This window comes from Ursus maritimus, unplaced genomic scaffold (genome assembly GCF_017311325.1).
Source record: "Ursus maritimus isolate PB19 unplaced genomic scaffold, ASM1731132v1 scaffold_18, whole genome shotgun sequence".
Classification (NCBI taxonomy): Eukaryota; Metazoa; Chordata; class Mammalia; order Carnivora; family Ursidae; genus Ursus; species Ursus maritimus.
This window is the reverse complement of record NW_024424230.1, coordinates 26,383,137-26,405,115: the sequence shown is the minus strand read 5'-3', so window position 1 is coordinate 26,405,115 and position 21,979 is coordinate 26,383,137. Positions and strand designations below refer to the sequence as shown.

General features: G+C 51.5%; 1 protein-coding gene across 2 annotated transcripts in view; it reads right to left on the bottom strand.

The window, feature by feature from the left end:
- ST8SIA5 (ST8 alpha-N-acetyl-neuraminide alpha-2,8-sialyltransferase 5) overlaps positions 1 to 21,172 on the bottom strand; it is a 51,318-nt gene extending 30,146 nt beyond the window's left edge. The window contains exons 1-2 of one of the 2 annotated variants that reach the window (XM_040632548.1): positions 21,042 to 21,172; positions 4,384 to 4,491 (exon numbers count right to left, since the gene is read on the bottom strand). In XM_040632548.1, coding sequence (XP_040488482.1) covers positions 4,384 to 4,491; positions 21,042 to 21,172 — 239 coding nt within the window. The remainder of the gene's footprint in view (positions 1 to 4,383; positions 4,492 to 21,041) is intronic. The other variant, XM_008693074.2, reaches the window with a different exon arrangement.
- Positions 21,173 to 21,979: the final 807 nt, after the last annotated feature.

The following is a 21,979-nucleotide window of genomic DNA, read 5'->3' as shown; positions in this document are numbered from 1 at the left end:
TAATTATACACCATCTTGAAACAATTAGGGAACAACAGAATACAGCAAAATAAAATGCTGAATTGAATCGCAGCTCTGAACTAGGACCATCCCAAAGCCCACATTGCACAGGCCCTGCTAGACACACACGCAGATTGCAGCCCGGAGTGAAGGGCTCCGGCCCGGGCCCTGGACCCTCGCCCAGCTCACTCTTCTGTGTCCCAGAGTCTCCCGAGTCATCAGTTTGGGGCTGGCCCTTTTCTCCCACAGCTGGTGCTATCTCCCCCCCAAGAAGTCCCCTGCACCCCAGCCTGGAAGCCCAGCAACACGGGCAGAATGCTATCCCAGGAGCGGGCAGCTTGGATGGACAGCAGCCTGGGCCAGCTCTGCCCCAGACATCAGAGACGATTGTCTGCCCACCGCCTCTTGCTGTCCCATCGCAGTCCAGGAGGGCCGAGGCTGTACAGAATCCGGGAGAGGGGCTCATGAGACCGACCAGCCAGGCCGCCTGGGGGCTGTGTCTGGAGCTGGAGGGTCTGCAGGGCCCTGGAGATGCCTGCACGGGTGGCCCAGGCCAGTCCCCGGGGTCTGGGGAATGCCTCAGCGAACACGGGGCAGTTCATGTGCGCTTGCTGGAGAGCTGACCGTGTGTGAAATGACAGAAACAGCCCTCCGTGCAGACACTTCTCACAGAATGTACAGCTGAGGGGGCTGCCCAGGAAGGCTTCAAGGAGGAGGTGGAGTGGGAGGTGATACTGGCAGGATGATAAGAACTTGATGTGGAGCAGGGTCCAGGTGGCAGAAGCTGAGTGAAGCCCTTTGTGCTGTGGCTACAGGCCTGGCTCAGAGTCAGCACCCGGGGGGACTCCTGGAGCACCTGCCCTCAGCCCCTCTGACTCGGACCTATCCCCGGGACATGCTCAGGCCGTGAATACAACACTGCCCAGCCTGCAGGACCATGACCGCCAGGGGCGCTACTGCCTCCCCCTGCCCTCTGGGCCGTCCCTGCGAAGGCAGACAGTGGGGCCCAGACAGAGGGCTGGAGGCACTGAGCTGGCCGAGGAGGACACCGGCTCTCCCCACCTGCTCATCTACCCTTCCAGAACTGCACTGATGCTCTGTGGGCGGCGTCTGGGAGCGCTTCTCAGTCCGTTATTACAGGAGTGTATAGTCTGCCTTCACTGCCTTCCCTCTCCTTCTGAGCCAGCCCCCTCCCCCTCCCATAGGCTTCCTTTCCCCACCCAGCTGCCCAGAAGGCTCGCATGGTCCTACTACCTGCTCTTCTCCAGAGAATGTTCTCTGATCATTCCGAACCACGAAGGAGTTTATGATTCAAAGTGTTTCCCCTCTGGGGATTAATTTCCAAAGACAGTGCCAGAGACGGATTTATTCAAAGGAATACATCTCTAAGGGAGAATTTGGGAACCCTGAAATGTAAGTTTGCTTTTTTTTTTTTTTTAACCAACAGCCTTTACTATGTGCCTGCTTAATTCATTCTTTTATTCCATTAACATGTACCGAGCTCCTTCCACATGCTAGGTGCCAGAGCGGGCGCTGAGGGTTCGAAGGGGAAGGAGCACAGTCACTGCCTCCTGCGGGAGACAGAAACACAAACAGAACCCGACCACGATGAGCACTGTCTTCAAAGCCCTTCCCGCTCGTTCAAGCCGCCCGCTTAAACAGCAGCATTTGCTGCTTCAGAATGATTCCTACCTGCTCCCTAAAACAACTAGTTCCCCCGAGGACTCTCACGGGACACTTTTAGACCCGCACTTGAAATTCATAAAGCTATATACCGACGTATATTTTATAACTCACACACTTTCGAATTCGGCCTGGACTTCCCCTAGCTCGTGTCCAATGGGAAGACCTGACCGCAGCCATTCTGAGCACCCTCTGGCCTGGATTTTCTTTGTGGTCTTATTTGGAGTTTTCCAGACCGATCGCTTGGACCTGTTCCTTCTCCCGTGGCTCCTGTTTAAATATACAATTTATGAGTCATTTGCTTTTTCTGCCTCTCTTTATCCTCTGGTTATATACGGTACCTGACTTCCCTTCCAACCGTGTTAATAATAAATAACACGCTTTACCACACCACGACACACCACGCAACTATAGAGAGCAAAATACGGCACGCACTGAATTAGTCAGCAGGGGAGTAATGCCACAAAGTGTGCCACATATTCCAGACGGGGAGAGCTGTTTACCGGGACGATGTGCTTTCACCCCAAAGAGCAGTCTCCACAGTGGCATGGAACCCGCCCCCACCCCCAGGCCCGGCAAATCTGCTGCCAGGAGCTGACCTACCCGTGATGAAGAGGACAGAAGCTAGTCCTACGCCGGGGTAAAAACCATCTCCAACATACGGTTCGGTTCTGATTACATTGACCATTATTTCCCACACATGGGAACTATACATATTATGGTTTCTCACATATGTAATAGCACTTTGGGGGGCCAACCAGAAATTGCCATCTCACATTGGAATTGTCCCAGAAGAAGCTGGGCTATGTGCTCCTCACATGTATTCCATGACTAAGGGGGCTCTGGGTCAAATGGCAGCTCTCCAGAAGGAAGTCAACTCAACTGGGGAGCAGGCTGAAGAAGGGGCGCCTTAGTTCTAAAACCAAATGGTTAGAAGCCAGCGGTGGCTCCGACCCTGGAGGATCCTGGGTGACAGGCAAGGGGGAGGGCTGTCCAGAGTCACTGGGGAGGGGAGAAAATAAAAGGGAGGGGAGGTGAAGCAGGGAGTAGTGAAGAACGGAGGTGGGAGGGAAGTAGGAACTAGGGAGCAATAAAGGGTAGCAGGAAGAAAGAGGGGAGAAGAGGTCGGGCAGAGAGGCAGAGAAATCAGCAACAAAATCCTCCAGAGAGAGGAGGAGAGGGAAAGGCTGCCGGCAACAGGGAAAGGTGCAAGTAGAGCCCTTGCTGGGGTCTCCCCCTAGAGATGGCTCCCAGGGGCCTGTCCCATCTTGCTCAGTTGACTGGCATCTTCTAACTAAACCTCTCAGCGAGTTCTTCAAAGAGCCCTTCCCAGGAAGGCAGACAGCTGCGGACTTACCTAGACCACCCCCATCTGAGTGGGCGAGTCACGCGGCAGAAAGGCCAACTCTGGAGGTTCAATACCTAGAAGGGACAGCTCTGGGCGCCCCGCTCCCACTGGGTAACATCCCAGGGGCCCAGCGGCTGGCCGGAGCACTACCACACGTACATGGAAAGAACTAGCCAGAAGAAGACCCAGGTCCCTGAGGCTGGCCACACCCTAAGACCTGTCTGTGAACACTGCCCCCGCTCATATTCTTCTGACATTGGAACCACATCTTTACTTTTTCAAAGCCATCAACAGAATCATACATATCAGGGGTGGGGAGAGTCCCTGAAAAAACCCATTACTTCTCCTCTGTGGGGTCAATTTAATGTTTTGGTGTCAAAACTAACAACAGCAAAAAACTCAGGGCTCTTTCCCAGGGAAACAGACCTGAGAGCGCGTACTTAGAAACGCAAAAATTAAGGGACCAAGCAACTTAATTGGCCCCTGGAAACCCTTAGCTGGCAAGTTCCAGGAACACCCAGAGAAAGCACTCTGCCTTGTCTGCAGGACTTCCCCATGACGCCCTCCCTGCCATGAGTGCCCCCCACCAGAGTGTCCTGCATTTCATGCATTCAACGAGTGCCCGGCTCCTGAGTGTACAGAGTGCCCCTCGTTACTGATTTCACACCCAACACGACAGCAGAGCGGGAAGGAAGAACCACGTGATGGTATGAATGTCAAATCTTAGCACCATCTTGATGGGAATGGTCCTTCCTCAGCCAAGGTCAGCCCTGCCTAGCGGCAGAATAGGAACTGCCCATACCGTGGGACGTCCGAGGAGCAGAGCCCGTGCCCGACGCCCACCCGATCTCCGCACCGCTTCCGGCTGACACCCGAAAGCCCTGCAGCTGGGACGGAGCGAAAGCCCCCAAGGGAAAGCTTGAGACCCAGACTCCGCACCCCTTCCGGCTGACACCCGAAAGCCTTGCAGCAGGGACGGAGCGAAAGCCCCCAAGGGAAAGCTTGAGACCCAGACTCCGCACCCCTTCCGGCTGACACCCGAAAGCCCTGCAGCTGGGACGGAGCGAAAGCCCCCAAGGGAAAGCTTGAGACCCAGACTCCGCACCCCTTCCAGCTCCCCCTCCCTGACCGAGAGGGCCCAGTGAGTGCCTGCTTTGCTGGGGTTGTTCCCAGCCCTTACCCCTCGTGTCAGAGGAGACAAGGCGGGATGCCAAAACGCAGTGAGCTTTGAGCTACTGTGCCGAGCCTGCTTCTTCTCCGAGGGTAGCTCTGGGGGTGGGCCACGGGGCAGGGGTATGAGGCCGCCTCAGGATGGGCTCCCCCCTCCCTGGTCATTCGCCGGGGGTCTGTACCTGGAGCTGGAGTCACTGCCGCTCTGCACTGCTGGGTCGTCCGTGACATTAAAGAGCCCCGTCCAATTGGCCAGCTGGTCGCCACTCTGCCAACCAAACTGGAGGCCTCTGGCAAGAAAACGAGGCAGTCGGTACTCAACACTCACATGCTGGCTTAAACCCACCTAACCACAGAGCCTCTTTCAGTTGTTGTGCCGAGTGACATGTCGGTGATGCCCACCCATGAGGATGGCGATACTAAACCACAGCCCGGTACCGTGTTCCCTGCTCACTTACATCCATCGCCTCCTGCCACCTCTACCAGCAGAGCTGAGGCTGCGCACTATAAATGCAGGGAAACTGAGGCTTAGCGAGGTCAAGGTCATAGAGCTCGGCCACCTCCTATGTGGCGCGTTCCTCCACCCCCACCTCCAGAGACTTAAACCAGCACGTTGTCATCCTCAGAGGCCACACTGCAAAGCTTTTAATGAAATCCAGCTCTCCAGAGCATAAGGATACACCTCCTGGTTTAAGATGAGGGACTCAACACCCATGGTCATCTCTGCTCCCTCCCCACCCCTGACCAAAATGATAGCAAAGGAATAAATAAGGATGTGAGCATGGAGACGAGGAGATGGAGGGGGGCCAGCGACAACGCCGTGGAAGATGACAAGCAGATGGGTAATTAATTCCCCTAGACCGGAAAGAGTGGAGCCCCAACTGTCTATGGGGAGCCAATCTATTCCCTGTGCACAGCTCAAGAAGGCTCTGAAATTGGGGGTCCAGGGCCACTGAGGGCAGGAGCTGAAAGAGTGGGGCTGAAAGTGGGAGGACTGGCTCGGGTTTGTATGAGGGGCAGCTGGACACACACCCCCCCCCCCAACACCGGCTCCCCTCCTTAAGCCCCTGCAGTGTGGACATGCAACCTGCCTGCCCCACAGATGGCAGGAGGCTGTGCTCTGGGGAGCTGACCCACAGGAGTTCTGCAGTTTTCCTCGTACACAGAGACACCAATCTGCAACCCACCTACCCCACACCCTGCCTCACAGGGGCCGAAGGTGGATTGGAGGGAACCAGACCAGTTCAAGAAAAACAAAGCACGTAGGGGGTTATGGAGGAACTGGGCTGTGTCACCTGATCACGCTAGCACAGGGGTTCTCCACCTGGCACTGCTGACATTTGGGGCTGGGTCATTCTGTGTGGTCGGGCTGTCCTGTGCCTTGCTGGGTGCTGAGCTGCACCCCTCAGTCTCTACCCTCTAGATGCCAGGAGCACCTCATCCCCCACCCTCCCACTGGGATGACTGAAAATGTCTCCAGAGCTTGCCAAGCATCCCCTGGGGGGGCCAAATCCCCCCAGCTGAGAACCCCTGTCCTAAGACCATGCCCACCTGGCAGAGCTCCAGTGAACCTTCTGGAGACTGGCTTGCCCTGAGATATGAACAGGCAATGAAAGGCCACCAAACAGCATGCGAGAAAAGCTTTAACTTCAAAGTCAGAGAACAAACAGCAAAAAAGGGGGAAAACTCAGGGGAATACAAACAAATGAAAGGAGAAACAAATTTTTAATAAAACCCTTGATAATAAATAGCCTCTAAGCTGAGGAGACGGGACAGTGATGGTTGTCGGAGCTGCTGTCTGGCCAACCTGGATCCGCTACTAATAAGCCAAGGGACCTTAGGCAAATCCTCATGACTCTCTGTTCCCATCTTTCAGGCGAGGAGAGCTGTCTCGGATGTCTCCAGAGTCCTTGACCAAAGTACCACGGAGTTGAGCTGTCTCCCTGATACCCACCCAGCTCCCTCCGTGGGAGGCTAGGTTGCCCCAGTGTTTAAGTGCTGTCCAAGTGGAAACACCGTGCAGACCAAAATACGCCATGTTGCATGCTGGATGCAATCTGGGGACCCCCTCCACCCCTGGAGGCCCCTGTCCACGGAGGGAGACAGCGTGCATCATCTGTCACAGCTCAGGACACCGAGGCACAGTGTGAGAAGTGACCTCTCAGCCAGCTGGTGACAAAGCTCGACCCGGAGCTCAGAGGAGTCGTGACTCCCACTTCAGTCCTCGTGCCACCGATGTCCTGGGTCCCGTCCCAGGAGTCTGCTGCCTGCAGCGCACCCGAGGGTCTTCCGTCCTGGAGGCTGGCTCAGCCACCCTGTCTCTGGCCTCATGCACAACAGCCAAGCTCACCACCACGAGGGGCACCCATGGAGGAAGCCCAGGGTAGTGTGGTTCCCAGAGCCCGTGACTACCCCTTCCCCCCCCCACACTGGCAAAGCAAGCAGCAGGAATGTAAATGCCTGACCTGCTAACCGTGAGTTAACTCCATGTAGAAAAAATAATAAAAGAAGAAAGTCATTCAGAAAACATCAGTACTTAATTTTCGTGGGAGGATTATCTTGAATTATTTATTCCCTCTCCCATTCCAAGAAGGGAGCTGGGCTTTTTATCCTCTTACTTTAGGGCCCTGTGGGTTGTGGGGGCTGAAAGCTTCCCAGCTCCCTGGAGAAACTGTGCGAGGCGGCCAGGAGGGGAGGGCACGGCCTTCTGGTCTAGGAGGGGTGGCTGGAAGAAGACGCCTCAAGTCCAGGAAGCCTGCTTCCTGGCTTTGGGGTTCCCCCACCACATCCCCCTCTAAACAGACGGCGGGGCCTCAGAAAGACCACAGCTCGAGGCACCCCCCAGAGGCTGGACCCAGGGCTCCAGGAGCCTCCAGAGAGCAGTGAGCAGACTGACCAAGGCCAGGGTGGTCCTGGGAGCCCCCAACTGCTTTGTTCCACACAAACCTGGCGTGGGGGTGGGTGGAGGGTGGATGGAAGGCCCCTCAAGGATGACAGACTCAGTTTCCCACCAGGTGGTGGAAAAGGCTCAATTAAAAGAAGAAAAGGAAATGAACTCTTCCTTTCACACCAAGTTCATAAAATAAAAGTTACAACCACTTTTCCATCATTCATCAGCAAGTTGCGTGTGTCGTACCCCACAGCTGACTGAGGATATTTTTCCTTCATCTTCAAGCTATTTTTATTTTATATGTAGATATATTTCAAATATTTATTATATTATTCTATATTTATCGAACAGTCCTGCCAGGCTGGGTGGCTGGGGTACAATAATGAACCAACTTTAAAAAGCTCTGCCCTAATGACACTGAATCGCTACCAGAGAGAGACGGATACGATGACAATAAACTAACAGGCGACACAATGTGTAGTGTGTCAGATGCTGACAAGAGCTGTGAGTGGCGAGGGGGATAAGGAGTTTGGGGTGGTGAGGGGTGCTAGTCTACACTGGGTGGCCGGGCGGCCTCTCCAAGAAGGTGACATGGAGCAGGACAGGAAGTGGGTGATGAGGCAGCAGGTGGCTCCTGAGGAAGAATGTTCCAGGAGAGCACTGGCACCTGTGGGGGGTGTGATGGCTTCTTCTGGGGCTGGCAAGAGGGTCTGTGCCATTGGGGCTGACTGAGCCTGGGCAGGTGACAGGTGACAGGGCATGGGCTCAGAGGAGCTGCGCCATCAAAGCCATCTAAGAGGGAGGTGGGACCATGTCATCTTCTAAGTCAAGAACTCCGCTGGGGCACCGGGGAGTCTGCGAGTGCTAGGCCCTCCCCCACCTCCCACCCCTCTGGGTCTACAAGAAGGAGCTGGTCAGAAAAGGCCTCTCCGAGAAGGTGCCAGGACTTTCCCACCCAGATCCAAGCGGAAGTGCCTGCCAGCTGGGAAGCCTTTTCAGTGGGATTAATGGGCATAATTACCAGGTTTCACATGCTCCTTTACCCGTCCCCACTCCTGACTCACTAGTGACTCACAGTATTTCTCTGTGAAGAGCCGGATGGTAACATTCGCCCCAGAAGAACCTCAGGGGGAAAGGGAAGTGGATTCATCCCCAGGGTTCACCTGTGGGGACTCTCATTTGAGGCAACAGAAAAGCTGCTGGAGGTGGGGGCTTCCTGAGGGAAGGGGGGGCTGTCCTCCCCAGAGGCACTGCCCAGAGGTGGCAGAGGGTTGGTCTCCTTGAGAGCCCCCAGGCCTGGAACCTATGGCCCCTGGGAGCAGATAGAGGCTCCTGGATTCAAAGACCATCCATGGCTCTTCAGAGGCCTCTGGCTAAGGAGCCACTGGGCCAGGGCCCAGGGGTCTCAGTATTGACAGTGCTAGGGCAGGGACGGCGGTTGGGGGTGTACACGGGGACACCCAGCCGTGGGAGGGGTCCACAGAGAGAAACCAGACAAGCTCCAGGTACAATTCTGAGACCACCTTGCCACCCCCAGTCTATGCAGCACAGAGGAGCTGGGCCCCCCAGGGCCCCATCCAAACGTCGCACTCTCTGGGCTGGTGCTCCAGACCTCCCCTTCCAAGAGGGGCTGCTGCAGGAGGAGCACAGGCCGAGGAGGGGCTGGGGGTACACACGCAGCCTTCCAGCTGTCCTCCAGCACTAAGGCCCTCAGTGAGGACCCCCGTCCCCACAGTGAGCAGAGTGGGGACCCCCTGTCTCCTTGCAGGGCAGTGGAGTGATGTGGACGGGGGGTCCCCCCAAACACTCACGCATGCATTCACTCCACTCTCTTTTAAGAGCTCCCACTAATTCTATCTTCTCCGTCTTATGACATGTCCCAGATTCTCCGAGGTCAGCAGCTCACACTCTCCCCCAGACCTGGGGAACCCCGTCCAGCTGAACTTCTCCAATCATTTCATTCCTGCACCCACCTTTGCTCCTGCTCGTTCCTATGATTCCTATGGATTGAACTGTGTTCCTCCGAAATTCCTATGTTGAAGTCCTTACCCCCAGTACCTGTGATATAGGGTCACTGCAGATGTAATTAGTTAAATTAGGATGAGGTCATGCCGAAGTAAGGTGGGCCCCTAATCCAATATGCGTGCATCCTTATAAAAAGGGGGAGTTTGGACAAAGGCATGTACACGGGGAGAATGCCATGTGCAGATGAAGGGAGAGATCAGTGAGCCAAGGAAGGCCAAAGATTACAGGCAAGCCAGCAGAAGTGACGGGACAGGCATGGAACAGAGCCTCCCTCACAGCCCTCACAAGGCACCGACCCTGCTGACACCTTCATCTTAGACGTCCAGGCTCCAGAACTGTGTGACAGCAACCTTCAGCTGAAGCACCCAGCTCCTGGTACTGTTACAGCTGCCCTACCAGACAACACACTGGGTCCCTCTCTAATCCTCCAGGGCAAGACCTTCCTCCTCCTTCGAGACTCCATTCAGATGCTCAGCCAGCCGTGGCCCGCAGTTCCCCAGCTTGGCTCTGCGGCACCGGGGTACCCTCTGTGACTGCAGAGGACGGAGGGGACATGGCAGAGGGCGGGGTTGAGGAAGAGAGAGCCGGGTGGGCGGGATTGAAGCCCCCACTCTGTGTCAAATGAGGACCCTCCTTTCTCCATTTAAGACACAGGCTTCTGCACAGTCCAAGGTCCTAGGAGTGTCTCTATCCCGGAACCCCAGCCCGCTTGGCACTTAGTACGTAGCAGAGTTTGTGAACTTCTCACGAGTGCTTGGTCCTTCTCTCCTAAGAGCTCCTTGAGAGGAAACCCGTTTCATACATCTGGGCAACCAGAGACTACAGCAGAACTATCCAACAGAAATACACCAAGAGCCACAGATGTAATCTAGAATGTTCTGGTAGCCACATTATAAAAAAATAAAAATAAAATACATCAAACACATCATAAAATTCCATAGAACGAGCTACACACAGACACACAAATGAGTGCATGTAAAACTAGTGATCTCAGTAAGCTTGATGGATTAGATCAATGTGAATTTCCTGGTTGTAACATTATACTATAATTTTGCAAGATGTTACCATCCAGGGAAACAGGAGTAGGGAATGCGGATTCTCTCTATATTATTTCTTACATGTGAATCTACAACTCTCAAAATAAAAAGGTTTCTAAGAAGTAAAAAAAAAAAAAAGGTGAAATTAAGTTTAATAATATATTTTATTTAACCTAACACATCTAAAATATTGTCATTTCAACATATAATCAATTTAAAAATTAATGGGATAGGTTCCATCTTTTTTCATATTATATCTTTGAAATCTCGTATGTATTTTATACTTACAGCACATCTTAGTTTAGACTAGTCATGTTCCCAGTGTTCCATAGCCACGCGTGGCGAGTGGCTATTACACTGGACACCAAAGGGCTGGCACAGAAAGGGCATGAGAATTATGCCTGCTGGATGAACAAACAGATGAAGGAATGAAGGAATGAATGAATGAACCAATGAATCAACCTTAACCAAGATGAGGCTGGGACTGGACGTGCAGAATGGCACCTCCACCAGCTGGAGGGCACTGGGCGGGCGTCCACAGGGGTGGGAACTCAGCTCTGCAAGCACTGGTGGTGGGAAGAGGACCCAGAGTAATGAACTTGTGTCAGGACAGCACCCCAGCCTGACACTGTAAGAAAGAGAAAACACTGGGGGAGCTTGAGTCCTGTAAGCTTTCTTCTGGGGGGTTGTAATTTATACCTGGGGAAAGAGCAGTGTTGGTCCCAGAAATACTGATCCTCGGCCCGATGGGCTGAGGAAGAGTGGAGAACTGGCGTACTGGGGGAGGCGGGGAAGGCTTGGGTTCCTTTGCTCAGAGGCTCAACAGGAACAACAGAATCGGGTACAATCTCAGGCTGGAGTGAGCACAAACGCATTTTATTCTCCCAATAACCTTGGCACCCCCGATGCATGGTGCCCCACCCACATCTCCTGGCTTCCCAGCCTCACTCCCGTCTCCCATCTCTGCAGGACCTGTGGGCCCCTCACAGACAGGACTGGCAAAGCCTGGCCCAAGCCTTTGTGCTGAAGGGCCGGCCCCCCTCATCAGAGCTGGGAAAGAGAACAGCCTTCCTGGTCATCCTCTCACACTGCAGAATACGAAACTGAGACCAGAGAGGCCATCCACCTCACAGAACACCAGGGAATAAAAAGAAATTCAAAAGCCTTCTGTGACTTTCATCCCTGAACCTGCAGCCTCAACGCCCCAGGCTGTCCCCCAGAATCATCCCCTGAAATGCACTAGCTCTCCAAAGCCCACATCAGGTCCCGCCAGGCTACTCATCATCAGCCAATTGCTGTCTCCTTTGAAACCTACGAGCCTCGTCACCTATGCCACACAACTGCAAGTCTATTTATACAGTTTTACGTATTTTTCACATTTGTCTCTTTATGTGTGCTCTAAGTTCCTTAAGAACATGTGTCATATCTAATAATTCTTTAGTAACACCCCCTCTCCCCCCAGTACAAAGCTGAGTGCCTGTTTAATTGATGTTTGACAATTATTAGGAAAAGTTTAGGGGTTCTTTTTTTTTTCAAGATATTTATTTATTTGTTTGTTTGTTTAGAGAGCTGGGGGGAGGGGCAGAGGGAGAGGGACAAGCAGACTCATGGAGCCTGAAGTGGGTCTCGATCTCACGACCTTGAGATCATGACCTGAGCCAAAATCAAGTGTCAGATGCTTAATCACCTGAGCCACCCAGGCACCCCTAGAGGTTCCCTTGGTATTCATCCATTGGTTCAGCAATTAATGGCAGGCACCGTGCTGAGTCCTGGGAATTCAGAGATGGATAAAACACATCTCTCTCTCTCTCTCTCTCTCTCTCTTTTTTTTGTATGTGTTCCTTTTTTTTTTTTTTATGATACGTTAGTCACCATACAGTACATCATTAGTTTTTGATGTAGTGTTCCATGATTCATTGTTTGGGTATAACACCCAGTGCTCCATGCAATACGTGCCCTCCTTAATACCCATCACTGGGCTAGCCCATCCTCCCACCCCCCCCCGCTAAAACCCTCAGTTTGTTTCCCGGACTCCATAGTCTCTTGTGGTTCACTTAAGGGTCTTGCAAGCTATGTGACCTTATACAAGTTACCCACCTCTCTGAGTAAGTATTAAATGAGGATGATTGTATCTGTTTAACAGGACTATTGTAAGGATTAAATGAAATAATCCTCATTTAGGATTATCTCCTTAGGTCAGAGCCTGGCTCATGAACCCTTAAGAAATGTTAATAATTAATATCATTACTGATGAATCCTTCACTGTGTGTGGTAGGGTGGGAGCAGGGGTCCCTACACATAGGGTTAAGGGCTAAACTTGAGAAATTCTGGATGAGAGGGTATTAGAGAAGAAGCAAGTGGGTCCAGATAAATCACAGAAGAGATGTTAATCCTCTAAGAGGTACAATTTCCCTGAAAAGTACAAATGTCAAAAAGAAAAGAATGGGACCAGGAGAGGGGTAGGGAGAAGAGTGAGAGGACAGCACTGGGAACATCTGGGGAACATCTGGGGAAGGGACAGGCAGCTGACACAGAGACCAAGTGCAGCCTGGGCACACAGCAGGTCAGGGTCGGGATTGGAGTGAGCAATCAAGGCTCCCAGGGCCCAAAATTGAAGGCGGGTGCAGGGTGGACCCCTGAGAGGGAGGCCTCCTCGAGACCTGTCCCCTGGGTTCCAGGCTTCCCTCACCATAATCCCAGCCCTGCATCAGGCACTCAAGACAAGCTTGCTCTGAGCAGCAATACAAGAAGGTCATCCTGCCGGCCCAGCACACACCCTGGTGCCGGTCAGCTCAACATCCCTTCTCCTCTCTGGAAGGCCATCCGTTTCCACCAGGTCCCTGCAAGTCGCCTGCCCCTTCCAGAACCAGCCCCTGGATTGACCCTCCTACCCCTGTGGTCCCATCTCCTAGGCTGTGTCTGTTTCTCAGGGCGGTCGAACAGAAGGAGGGGTGGTTGCACGAGGAGAGCCTTCGAATGCACACTTCAGATACAGCTCGGAGTCAGGCTGTGCTTTTCCTTGACCCAGTTTCATATCCTCAGGTCTCAGGTCTGCACCAGCCACGTGCAGGCAGCCCAGATCTGCACCCTCCAAGCGCAGGAGAGAGCAAGGCTGGAGGAGAGTCTTCTCCACAAGAGGCAGGACAAAATAGCCCAGCCTCCGCTCCTGTGTGGTCGAAGAAATCATCTTTAACCAGTAAGGAAATGGAATTAGTAACCTACAGTCTTCCCACAAGGAAAACGTTAGGTGTGGATGGCCGTACGGGCGAGTTCTACCAAACTGTCAAAGAATAGTTGAACTCAAACCTGCATAAATCATCCCTCAGAATAAAGAGGGAATATTCCCAACTCCTTTTACAAGACTGGTTTTAAGACCAGAGACAGCATTCTATAAGAAAATGACATGCCAGTATCATTCACTAACATGAGATATAATATCTTAAATAAAAATACTGGCCAACAAAATCTCACATCATAGAAAATAAATAATACACCAAGAACAAACTGGGTTTATCCCCCAAATTAGAAGTTTAACATCTATTAATGTAATTTATCACATCAAAAGATGAAAGGCCAAAACTGCATATCACCCAATAGAGGTAGAAAAAGCATCTGATAAAATGAATGTCCAAACATGGTAAGACAAGTAAACAAAACTTGTTAGCATACTCCACATGGGAGTCTTAATCTCTTAGAGGTTGTCTACAAAAAACCAAAAACAAAAATTTAAGCAGATATACTCAATGGGGACACTTGTACCATAATTCTTCTTAAAATCAGGTTTAACCAGACAATACACAAAAAAATAACTCAAAATGGAGCAAAGACCTCAACATAAGAGCTAAAATTATAAAACTCTTAGAAGAAAACACAGGGGTAAATCTTTGTGACACTGGACAGTGTACGTAGGCAGTGATTTAATAGATAACAACACCTAAAGTACAAGAAACCAACAACAACAACAACAACAAAATACATATGAATTAAAATACATCAAAACTAAAAAGTTTCAAAGGATATCATCAAGAAAGTAAAAAGACAACCACTAGAATAAGAGAAACATTTTGCAAATCATATATCTGATAAGGGACTTATATTTAGAAGCTATAAAGAACCCTCACAACTCAATCATAAAAAGACAAATCCTCCAATTTAAATGGGCAAAGGATGTGAACAGACATTTCTCCAAAGAAAACATACAAATGGCCAGTAAGCACATGAAAGTATGTTCCACATCATTAGTCATCAGAGAAATATAAAATCAAACCCACAATGGAATATCACTTCAAAACCACAAAGATGGCTATGACCAAAAGGACAGATAATAATGAATGTTTTTAAAAATATGGAAAAATTGGAACCCTCATGAACTGCTTGGAGGGAGTATAAAATGGCATAACCACTTTGGAAAAGAGTCTGGCAATTTCTCAAATGGTAAAACATAGAGTTACCATATGACCCAGCAATTCCACTCATAGGTATATACCCAATAAAAATGAAAATGCATGTCCACACAAAAACCTGGACACAAATACTCATCACAGCATTATTCATAATAGCAAAAACAAGAACCCGGTTTCCACCGCTGAAGAACGGACAGACAAAATTTGGTATATTTATAAATGGAATATTATTCATCAACAAAAAGAAACGAAGTATTGGGGCATCTGGGTGGCTCAGTCGGTTAGGTGGCCAACTCTTGATTTTGGCTCAGGTCATGACCTCAGGGTCTTGAGATCAAGCCCCAAGTCACGCTCCACACTTAGCACGGAGTCTGCTAGAGATTCTCTCCCCCTCTGCCCCTCCCCTGGCTCGTGTTCACGTGCTCACTCTTTCTCTCAAATAATCTTAAAAAGAAAGAAAGAAAGAAAGAAAGAAAGAAAGAAAGAAAGAAAGAAAAAGTACCGACACATGCCATAACATGGATGAACCTTGAAAACGTTATGCTTAATGAAAGATGACAGTCATATTGGACCACATATCATATGATTCCATCTGTATGAAATGTCCAGAACAGACAAACCTATGAAGACAGAAGATACACTAGTGTGTGTGTGCACCCCTACAGCTAGGAGAAATGGGAGTACTGGGGGATGATGGTTAAGGACTACAGTTTCTTTTTGGGGTAATGAAAATGTTCTAAAATCAATTGTGGTGATGGATGCACAATGGTATGAATATACCAAAAGTGATTTAACTGTACACTTTAAATGGGCATATTATATTTGGATAAAGCTATTTAAAAAGAAAGTTAAAAAAGAAAAGAAAATCAGGATTAAGGCCAGGATATTCACTATGACATTTTTATTGAACCTTATATCAAAGGTCCTAGCCAGCTCAATAAGACAAGAAAAATAATTAAGGTACAGGGTTGTGATAAAAAAAATAAATGTGTAGAAATCCCAGAAGACTCTACAGATAAATTATTGTCATTATATACATATTATCTGGGTTGCTGGTTATAAAATTAATACACAATAAAATCAAATTTATTTCTATATACCAGCTATAAATGCTATACAAATACTGTATATACTATATATAGATATACTATATACAAATGCTTAGAAAATATAATTTTTAAAAATAAATTTTTACAAAGCAGTAAAAACTATGTAGCTAGAAATAGGCCTACCAATGTTCAAATTCTTTATGAAGAATTTCAAAGCTTCATTGAAAGTCGCAAAAGGAGGACACGTAAAGCCCATGCCTATCTGGTCTTCCTCTGAGATTAAGCTTAAAAGGCAGGTTGAGACCGAATTGTAAAAAAAAAAAATCTACAATGACCTTTCCTTCTAACTAAAAGAGAAACAACAACAACAACAAAACTACTGCCCTTTCCCTGTCCCTCTGTTAAAGTGTAAGTACTTTTAGTCTTCAGCACTCTAGGGACGCAAGTTTATGTGAAGATTTTAGCACAAGCGAAGGAGCAGTGGAGGGGCAGTGGAGGGCTTAAAGGAAGAGGGTACAATTTCCATGCTCCTGATTCTAGAAAATCCTTCTTTTGACCCATCGCCCCCAGAACTGTCCTTGCCCATATAGCCAAATCTGGTAGGTCTTATCCTACCTGATCCCTCTGCAGTGTGTGTCACAGGCGACCGCTCTCTGCCTGGCACCATTACCCCCTTGGTTTCCTTAACACCTGTTCCCCTCTACCTCTCTGCAGCCTCAGCTTCCAGAGCCAGCTCTCCTCTCTGGACCCTTAGATGCAGGCATTCCTCAAGGCTCTCCTTTGTGCCCTGACCTTCACCACCCTTCACTCTGCAATCTCCTAGGTGATTTCATTCAACCTCATCACGGGGACCATTGTTTTTCTAAGGGTTTCAAACCAACAAGTTATAAAATCAACTTGGTAGTTTACGCCTAGAATTTTTAAAACTTTTGTACTGTGGCAAAATACACATAACAGAAATTTACCATTTTAACTATTTTTAAGTCTACAGTTCAGTGGCATTAAGTGTACCTTTTATGCACCCATCACTACTATCCATCTCCAAAACCTTTTCATCTTCCCCAACTGAAACTCTGTACCCATTAAACGCTAACTCCCACCCCACCTCCAGCCTCTGGCAACCACCATTCTATTTTCTGTGTCTATGAATTGACTAATCTAGTTACCTCATATAAGTAGAACCATACAATATCTGTCATTTTGTGCCTGGTTTATTTTAGCAAAACGTCTTCAAGATTCATCCATGTTGAGAAAAAAAAGATTCATCCATATTATGTATCAGATTTCCCTCCCTTTTTAAGGCTGAATTTATTTTTTAAATGAAGTGGAATAGAAAATATTAAAGCACATTTCTTATAATAAGGCCAAATACTGTTTCGCAAAATGGCTGTTTCAGACGGAAGTGCATGCGAGCACGTTCTAGATCCCTGGGTCTAACACAGTTCTTCCTGTGGCTAACAATTACAAAAGTTGGGAAAACACTGATTTTGATGGTGACTAAATGAGCTCCATTACTCGCCTGGCTCTTCTCCAACCACAGTTTGGAGCTCATTTCCAAGGAGCTGCCAGATAGCTCCATGTGGATCTCCTTGCAGCGAGTGTCCTAACAGATCCACCCTCAAATTTGTTACCCTCTTTCCTCCAGACCTGCTTCTTCTCGCACATTTCCTACTTGATTCTCCATAATCAGGCCTTGCCTGCTCACGTTGCCCCCAGGTACACAGCTGTGATATCTGAGTTATGCAGAATTACTTAGCTCTCCCCTGCAGTTTGCTATCCTTATTCAAGCTGCTTTCATCCCACCCCACCCCCGTCTCCTTCCCCATACCTACGGATCATTTTCCTTTCTTTAAGACCCCCTTCAAATGCCTCCATGCACCTTGAAGCCATCCTGATCCACTATGGCTCCCTCCTCATTTTTGGAGTCCGTTGCTCACACCTCCGATTTGGCTTATGTATGTATTACGTGCCTGTCTGTCTTCCTAATAGACTGCAAGCTCCCCGGAGACCCTGGACTGTGTCTGTCTGGCACACCATTGTCCTCAGCACTTAGCGTGGTGTTCAGCATATAGCAAATCTTCATTAAGTATGTGTTCAATCAAGTCAGAGAGGAGGAAGCCAAGAACATCAATGGCAAACTTCGCAACTCTGTCTCATGCTCTTTCTTCTCAATGCACAGAGCGTGCACTTCCTCCACAGAGACACTAGGCCCCCTGAGCCATCTGCACTGCCCACCTTCTCCCCTCCTGAGCACTGCAAGTGTTTGCAAGATGGGCCCCCAGAGTCCCGATCTCGCTCCCGTGGGCACCCCCGGAGGTGGCCACTGCACAGCATAAGCAGAGGCCAGGGGTCCAAGGAAAGAACACATACCGCCTCACATCCCCCACTCCCTTCTGGCAAAGTCCGTCCCTAATTCTCACCGAAACATCCTGTCATCTCTGTGCCCCTGAACTCCTTGCAAGGTGGCAAACAATGGAGGCTTTGCTGAACATATCATCAACCCAGCTCGGCACAGAAGCAAAAAATGGCGGCCTTCAGGAACCCTCCAAGGTCTAACGTGGCTCTGCCTCCTGCGCCAGATTCTCCTCTCTGTGGACCAGGCTGTAGCAAGAGCCTCCCAGCCTCTCCCCATTGCCAACCTCTCCTTACAAAGCCCAAATAACCTTCCTTCCTGGTGGCTTTTATCATATCATTACCCTACTCAAAGCCCACATGCGGCTCCCAATGACTGAATGAACCCAGTTCAACCGTCCTTCCCAATCCACACAGCACCTCACTGAAGCTACTTGCCCAACATTACAACTGCCCCCATTCTCCACATTCTCCCTTATACCAGTCAGATCCATTTCCCCACTGTGTCTTCCAGTTCCCCTGGGCACATGTGGGCCAACAGGTGCACAGACACATGCGCATTCACACACACGCATGCACACACACACATACACACACACACCACTCTCAATCATTTCTTCATTATCCGGTATTTATAGAGCTTCCTATGTGCCAGCACCAGATCTGGTGCTAAGGGCGCAGGTGGGACCAAAACAGAGTGACTGCCTGCCTCCTGGAGCTTTCAGTCCAGAGCAGGGTTTCTCCACTTCGGCCCTACTGATATTTGGGGCTGGGTGACGCTTTCTGTGGGAGGCAGACGACACAGTGCAGGAGCGCTAGCAGCATCCCCAGCCTCTACCCATAAGACACCAGCAGCACTCTCCTCTCTCACTGTGACAACCAGAAATGTTTCCAAATATCGCCTGGGGTTACATTGTTCCCCCTTGAGAACTGCGGGTCTAGAGCAGGAGGGGGAGCTTGTTAGGAACCATGTAGGGTCCTGGTAACAAGCACGTCCTGGATCCATCCCCAGAGAGTCCGATTCTGAGCCCAAGCATCCGCAGATCAGTGGCCCTGCAGGTGATTCTCATGAGGCTGTCCCAAGACCTCTGTCTGGGGAACACTCGAGTGTTTCTAGACAGGACCCAGACCAATAATCGCATCAGGTCAGTTCACTATGATTGTATGTATAGGAAATAAGATAGGTGAATGCACGAGTGGGCAGTCCCGGCACAGGAGAGGGGAAAGGATGTGGTGCCCCATCTCTGCACACACGCATCTTTGCTCACACACTCTTCAGGTCTGGATGTGCACATTCCCCCCCCCCCTGAATCTCACCCTTCCTTCAAGGGCCCACTCAGGTTCTACCTCCTCCAGGCAGTCTCCCCTAACTACTCCAGCCCATTGGTACCTCCTTCCCTAGACAAGTTAACACTGACTACTTAACTATCTCATCTGTAGTCATTTGTTTCCCCCAAGAGATTTCCAGCTTCCTGAACACCAGGACCACACCATCTGCTTCTTCACAGACCCCACAGCATTCTTCCAGGATGAAGTAGAGGCCAGTTTTGCTTGTGTGACTAGATTAACCCACATCCCTGGAGTGAGGCCCGAGAGGTGGCATCTGAGGTTCAGGGAGTCAGGATCTCTGTATGAGGGAGGGTGGGGGGGCAACTGGCATGCCTGCTGAACTCTGGACGGCTTGCACATCTACCCAAGACCAGGGAGGGCCTGCCAGGGCAAGCAGTCAGTAGCTGCGCTGGCGTTCAGCATGAGCACTGATATTTTCCCACTGTTGACAAGACAGCAGGGCAGCGGGGATCCCAGCAGCCCCAGCAGCGTTGAGTAGGTGCCAACAGGGGGCAGGAACCTAGAGTCGGCCTGCTGAGGAGGGAGAAGTGCAGCGGGTGGAGGCCAACAGGGCTGTCGCAGGCCATCTGGGGCCCAGCAGTCCTGGAATGGGGTTATCTTGGAGGGGCAGAAGGAGCCAGAAGGGGAGGCAGACCCAAGCAAGCCAGGAGACTCTGAAAATGTCCTTTAAAGCCACCAGCGCCATGCAAAGCTCATCAGCTGCCTTCCACCAGGGAAGAATGCTGTCTGGGGAGGTCAGGGGCCACGGCAGGCTAAAAACAAATGTCCCCAGTAAGGGGCCTCATACTCCCCAGCTCTGGGAGTGGAAGGGGAAGTAGCCTAACTGCCACAAAGAACAAACCTCCAGGCAAAAGGAGAGATCGGCTAAGATCGGCTATTTCCAGAAGAGGCTCTGATGTGGGAGTATACTAGGGTGAGCGTTATCCCCAAGCTCTGCACCTAGGCAGAGTACCCCGAAGCCTTTCTTCTCGCCAGCAAAAGGAAACGGCCAGCATTTTTGCACACACAGGGACCCGGGCTGCGACACCTCCTACTGCTCTCTTAAAAGAGCTGGCGCGTGGATAGGGTGGGGTGGGAAGAGCGCCCAACGAGGGGACAGTTAACTTCTGCTGCAGCTCTGACCTTCTCTGTAAGGATGAGAAAGAACCATCTGTTTCAGGAGGGATCAGGTTGTGGGTTTCAAACACCCAGTGGTTACTGGTTTATGAAAACTGACGATCCATGTCGCAGTCCCAGCCTACTACCACTCCCCACATAACCTGGCGCTCAGGGCGGGGGTCACTCCGCCCCCGAAGAGCCCCCACAAAAGTTCTGGACTCACAGGGTAATCCTATTCGGTTTTGAGCCCTCCACTCCCAGGAGCATCCCCTCCAACCAAATGGCCATGGCACTGTAGATTTGGGGGACACCGATCTGACCGCTGTGGCCCCTCGGGGTTATGCAGATGGATTTGTCATCAGCGTGGCCGCTCGGAATTCCAACCCGTCCCCCATTTTCACAAGAGAACAAAGTTGTCGGGCCCCTCCGGCCCACTCAGGGCAGGCGCTCCCCTGCCGCTGGGAGGAGAGATGCGCTTCGGAACGCCATGACCCAAACCTAACGCGGCCGTCCTCGCGGCTAAGTGCCGATCCCGGGGTCACTCACCCCCGGGACGCCCGGGCCGACGCTGCGGCCACCAGCAGGGGGCTCGCCCGCGAGCTCCGTGCACCCCCACCTGAGCTCGGACTTTCTTACCTCTTGATGTAGTTTCTGCCGTACAAGATCTGTTGCAGCAAGGTCACCAAGGCAAAGGCGCAGATGAAAATGAAGAGTAAAGTTCGGTTCCCCAACAAATCCCGGTTCGCCGAGGGGTCCGCGTAGCGCATTCTGGGGGCCGCTCGCGCACGGCGGGGCGCGGCGGGCGCCGGACGCCGGTGGACCCCTGCAATCACGCGCGGGTTTTCGGGGCCCCGGCGGGGCGCGCGGTCGATACCAGGCGCCTCTCTGCGCTGTTAGGCGGGCGGGGGACTTGGCGGGGCAAAGTTTCCGCCTGGCGGGCCGGGCGCAGGGGGCATCCGAGCGTGGCCGGCGCCGGGGCGGCGGACAGGGCAGAGCCGGTCGCAGAGAGCTCGGCCGCGGCCCCGGGCCTTTCCTCCGGACGCCTTTACCTCTGGGCGCCCGTGCCCGCCAGCCGCCGATTTCCCTGCGGAGAGGCGACTCCAGGTGCCCCGGGCCCGGGGCGGCCCCTCCCCGCCGAGGTGACGACCAATGGGGAGCGGGGCCCGGGCGCCGTCCGCCTGTGCACCCGAGAGCGCGGCGCACCGCCCCCTCCGGTCGGGCTCCGGATCGCGGTCGCCCAGAGCGGTGCCCTGCCCCGGCGGGCTACGTCCGATTCCCGGGCCCGGAGCAAGGCAGCGCGAAGGTTGGCCTTCAGTTCTGTGGATGGGAGGTGGGGGACCAAACACCCGGACAGGCTGGCGAATGACAGGCGGGCGGTGGAGAGGGGGAGGGGTGGAGCGGAAAACGCCGGGTTTGAATCGTGGAATTAAAAAAGGGGGCAGGAAGGGGAAGGCGCTGCTGCGGAGCTGGAAATGCTGGAAGGGAGCGTTTGCTTGCGGCGCGCAGGGCACTGAGTCACCGCGGTGGCCGCGTCCTCGCGCTCGGGAGATTTCTCCGGAGAAAGCGGAGCAAGG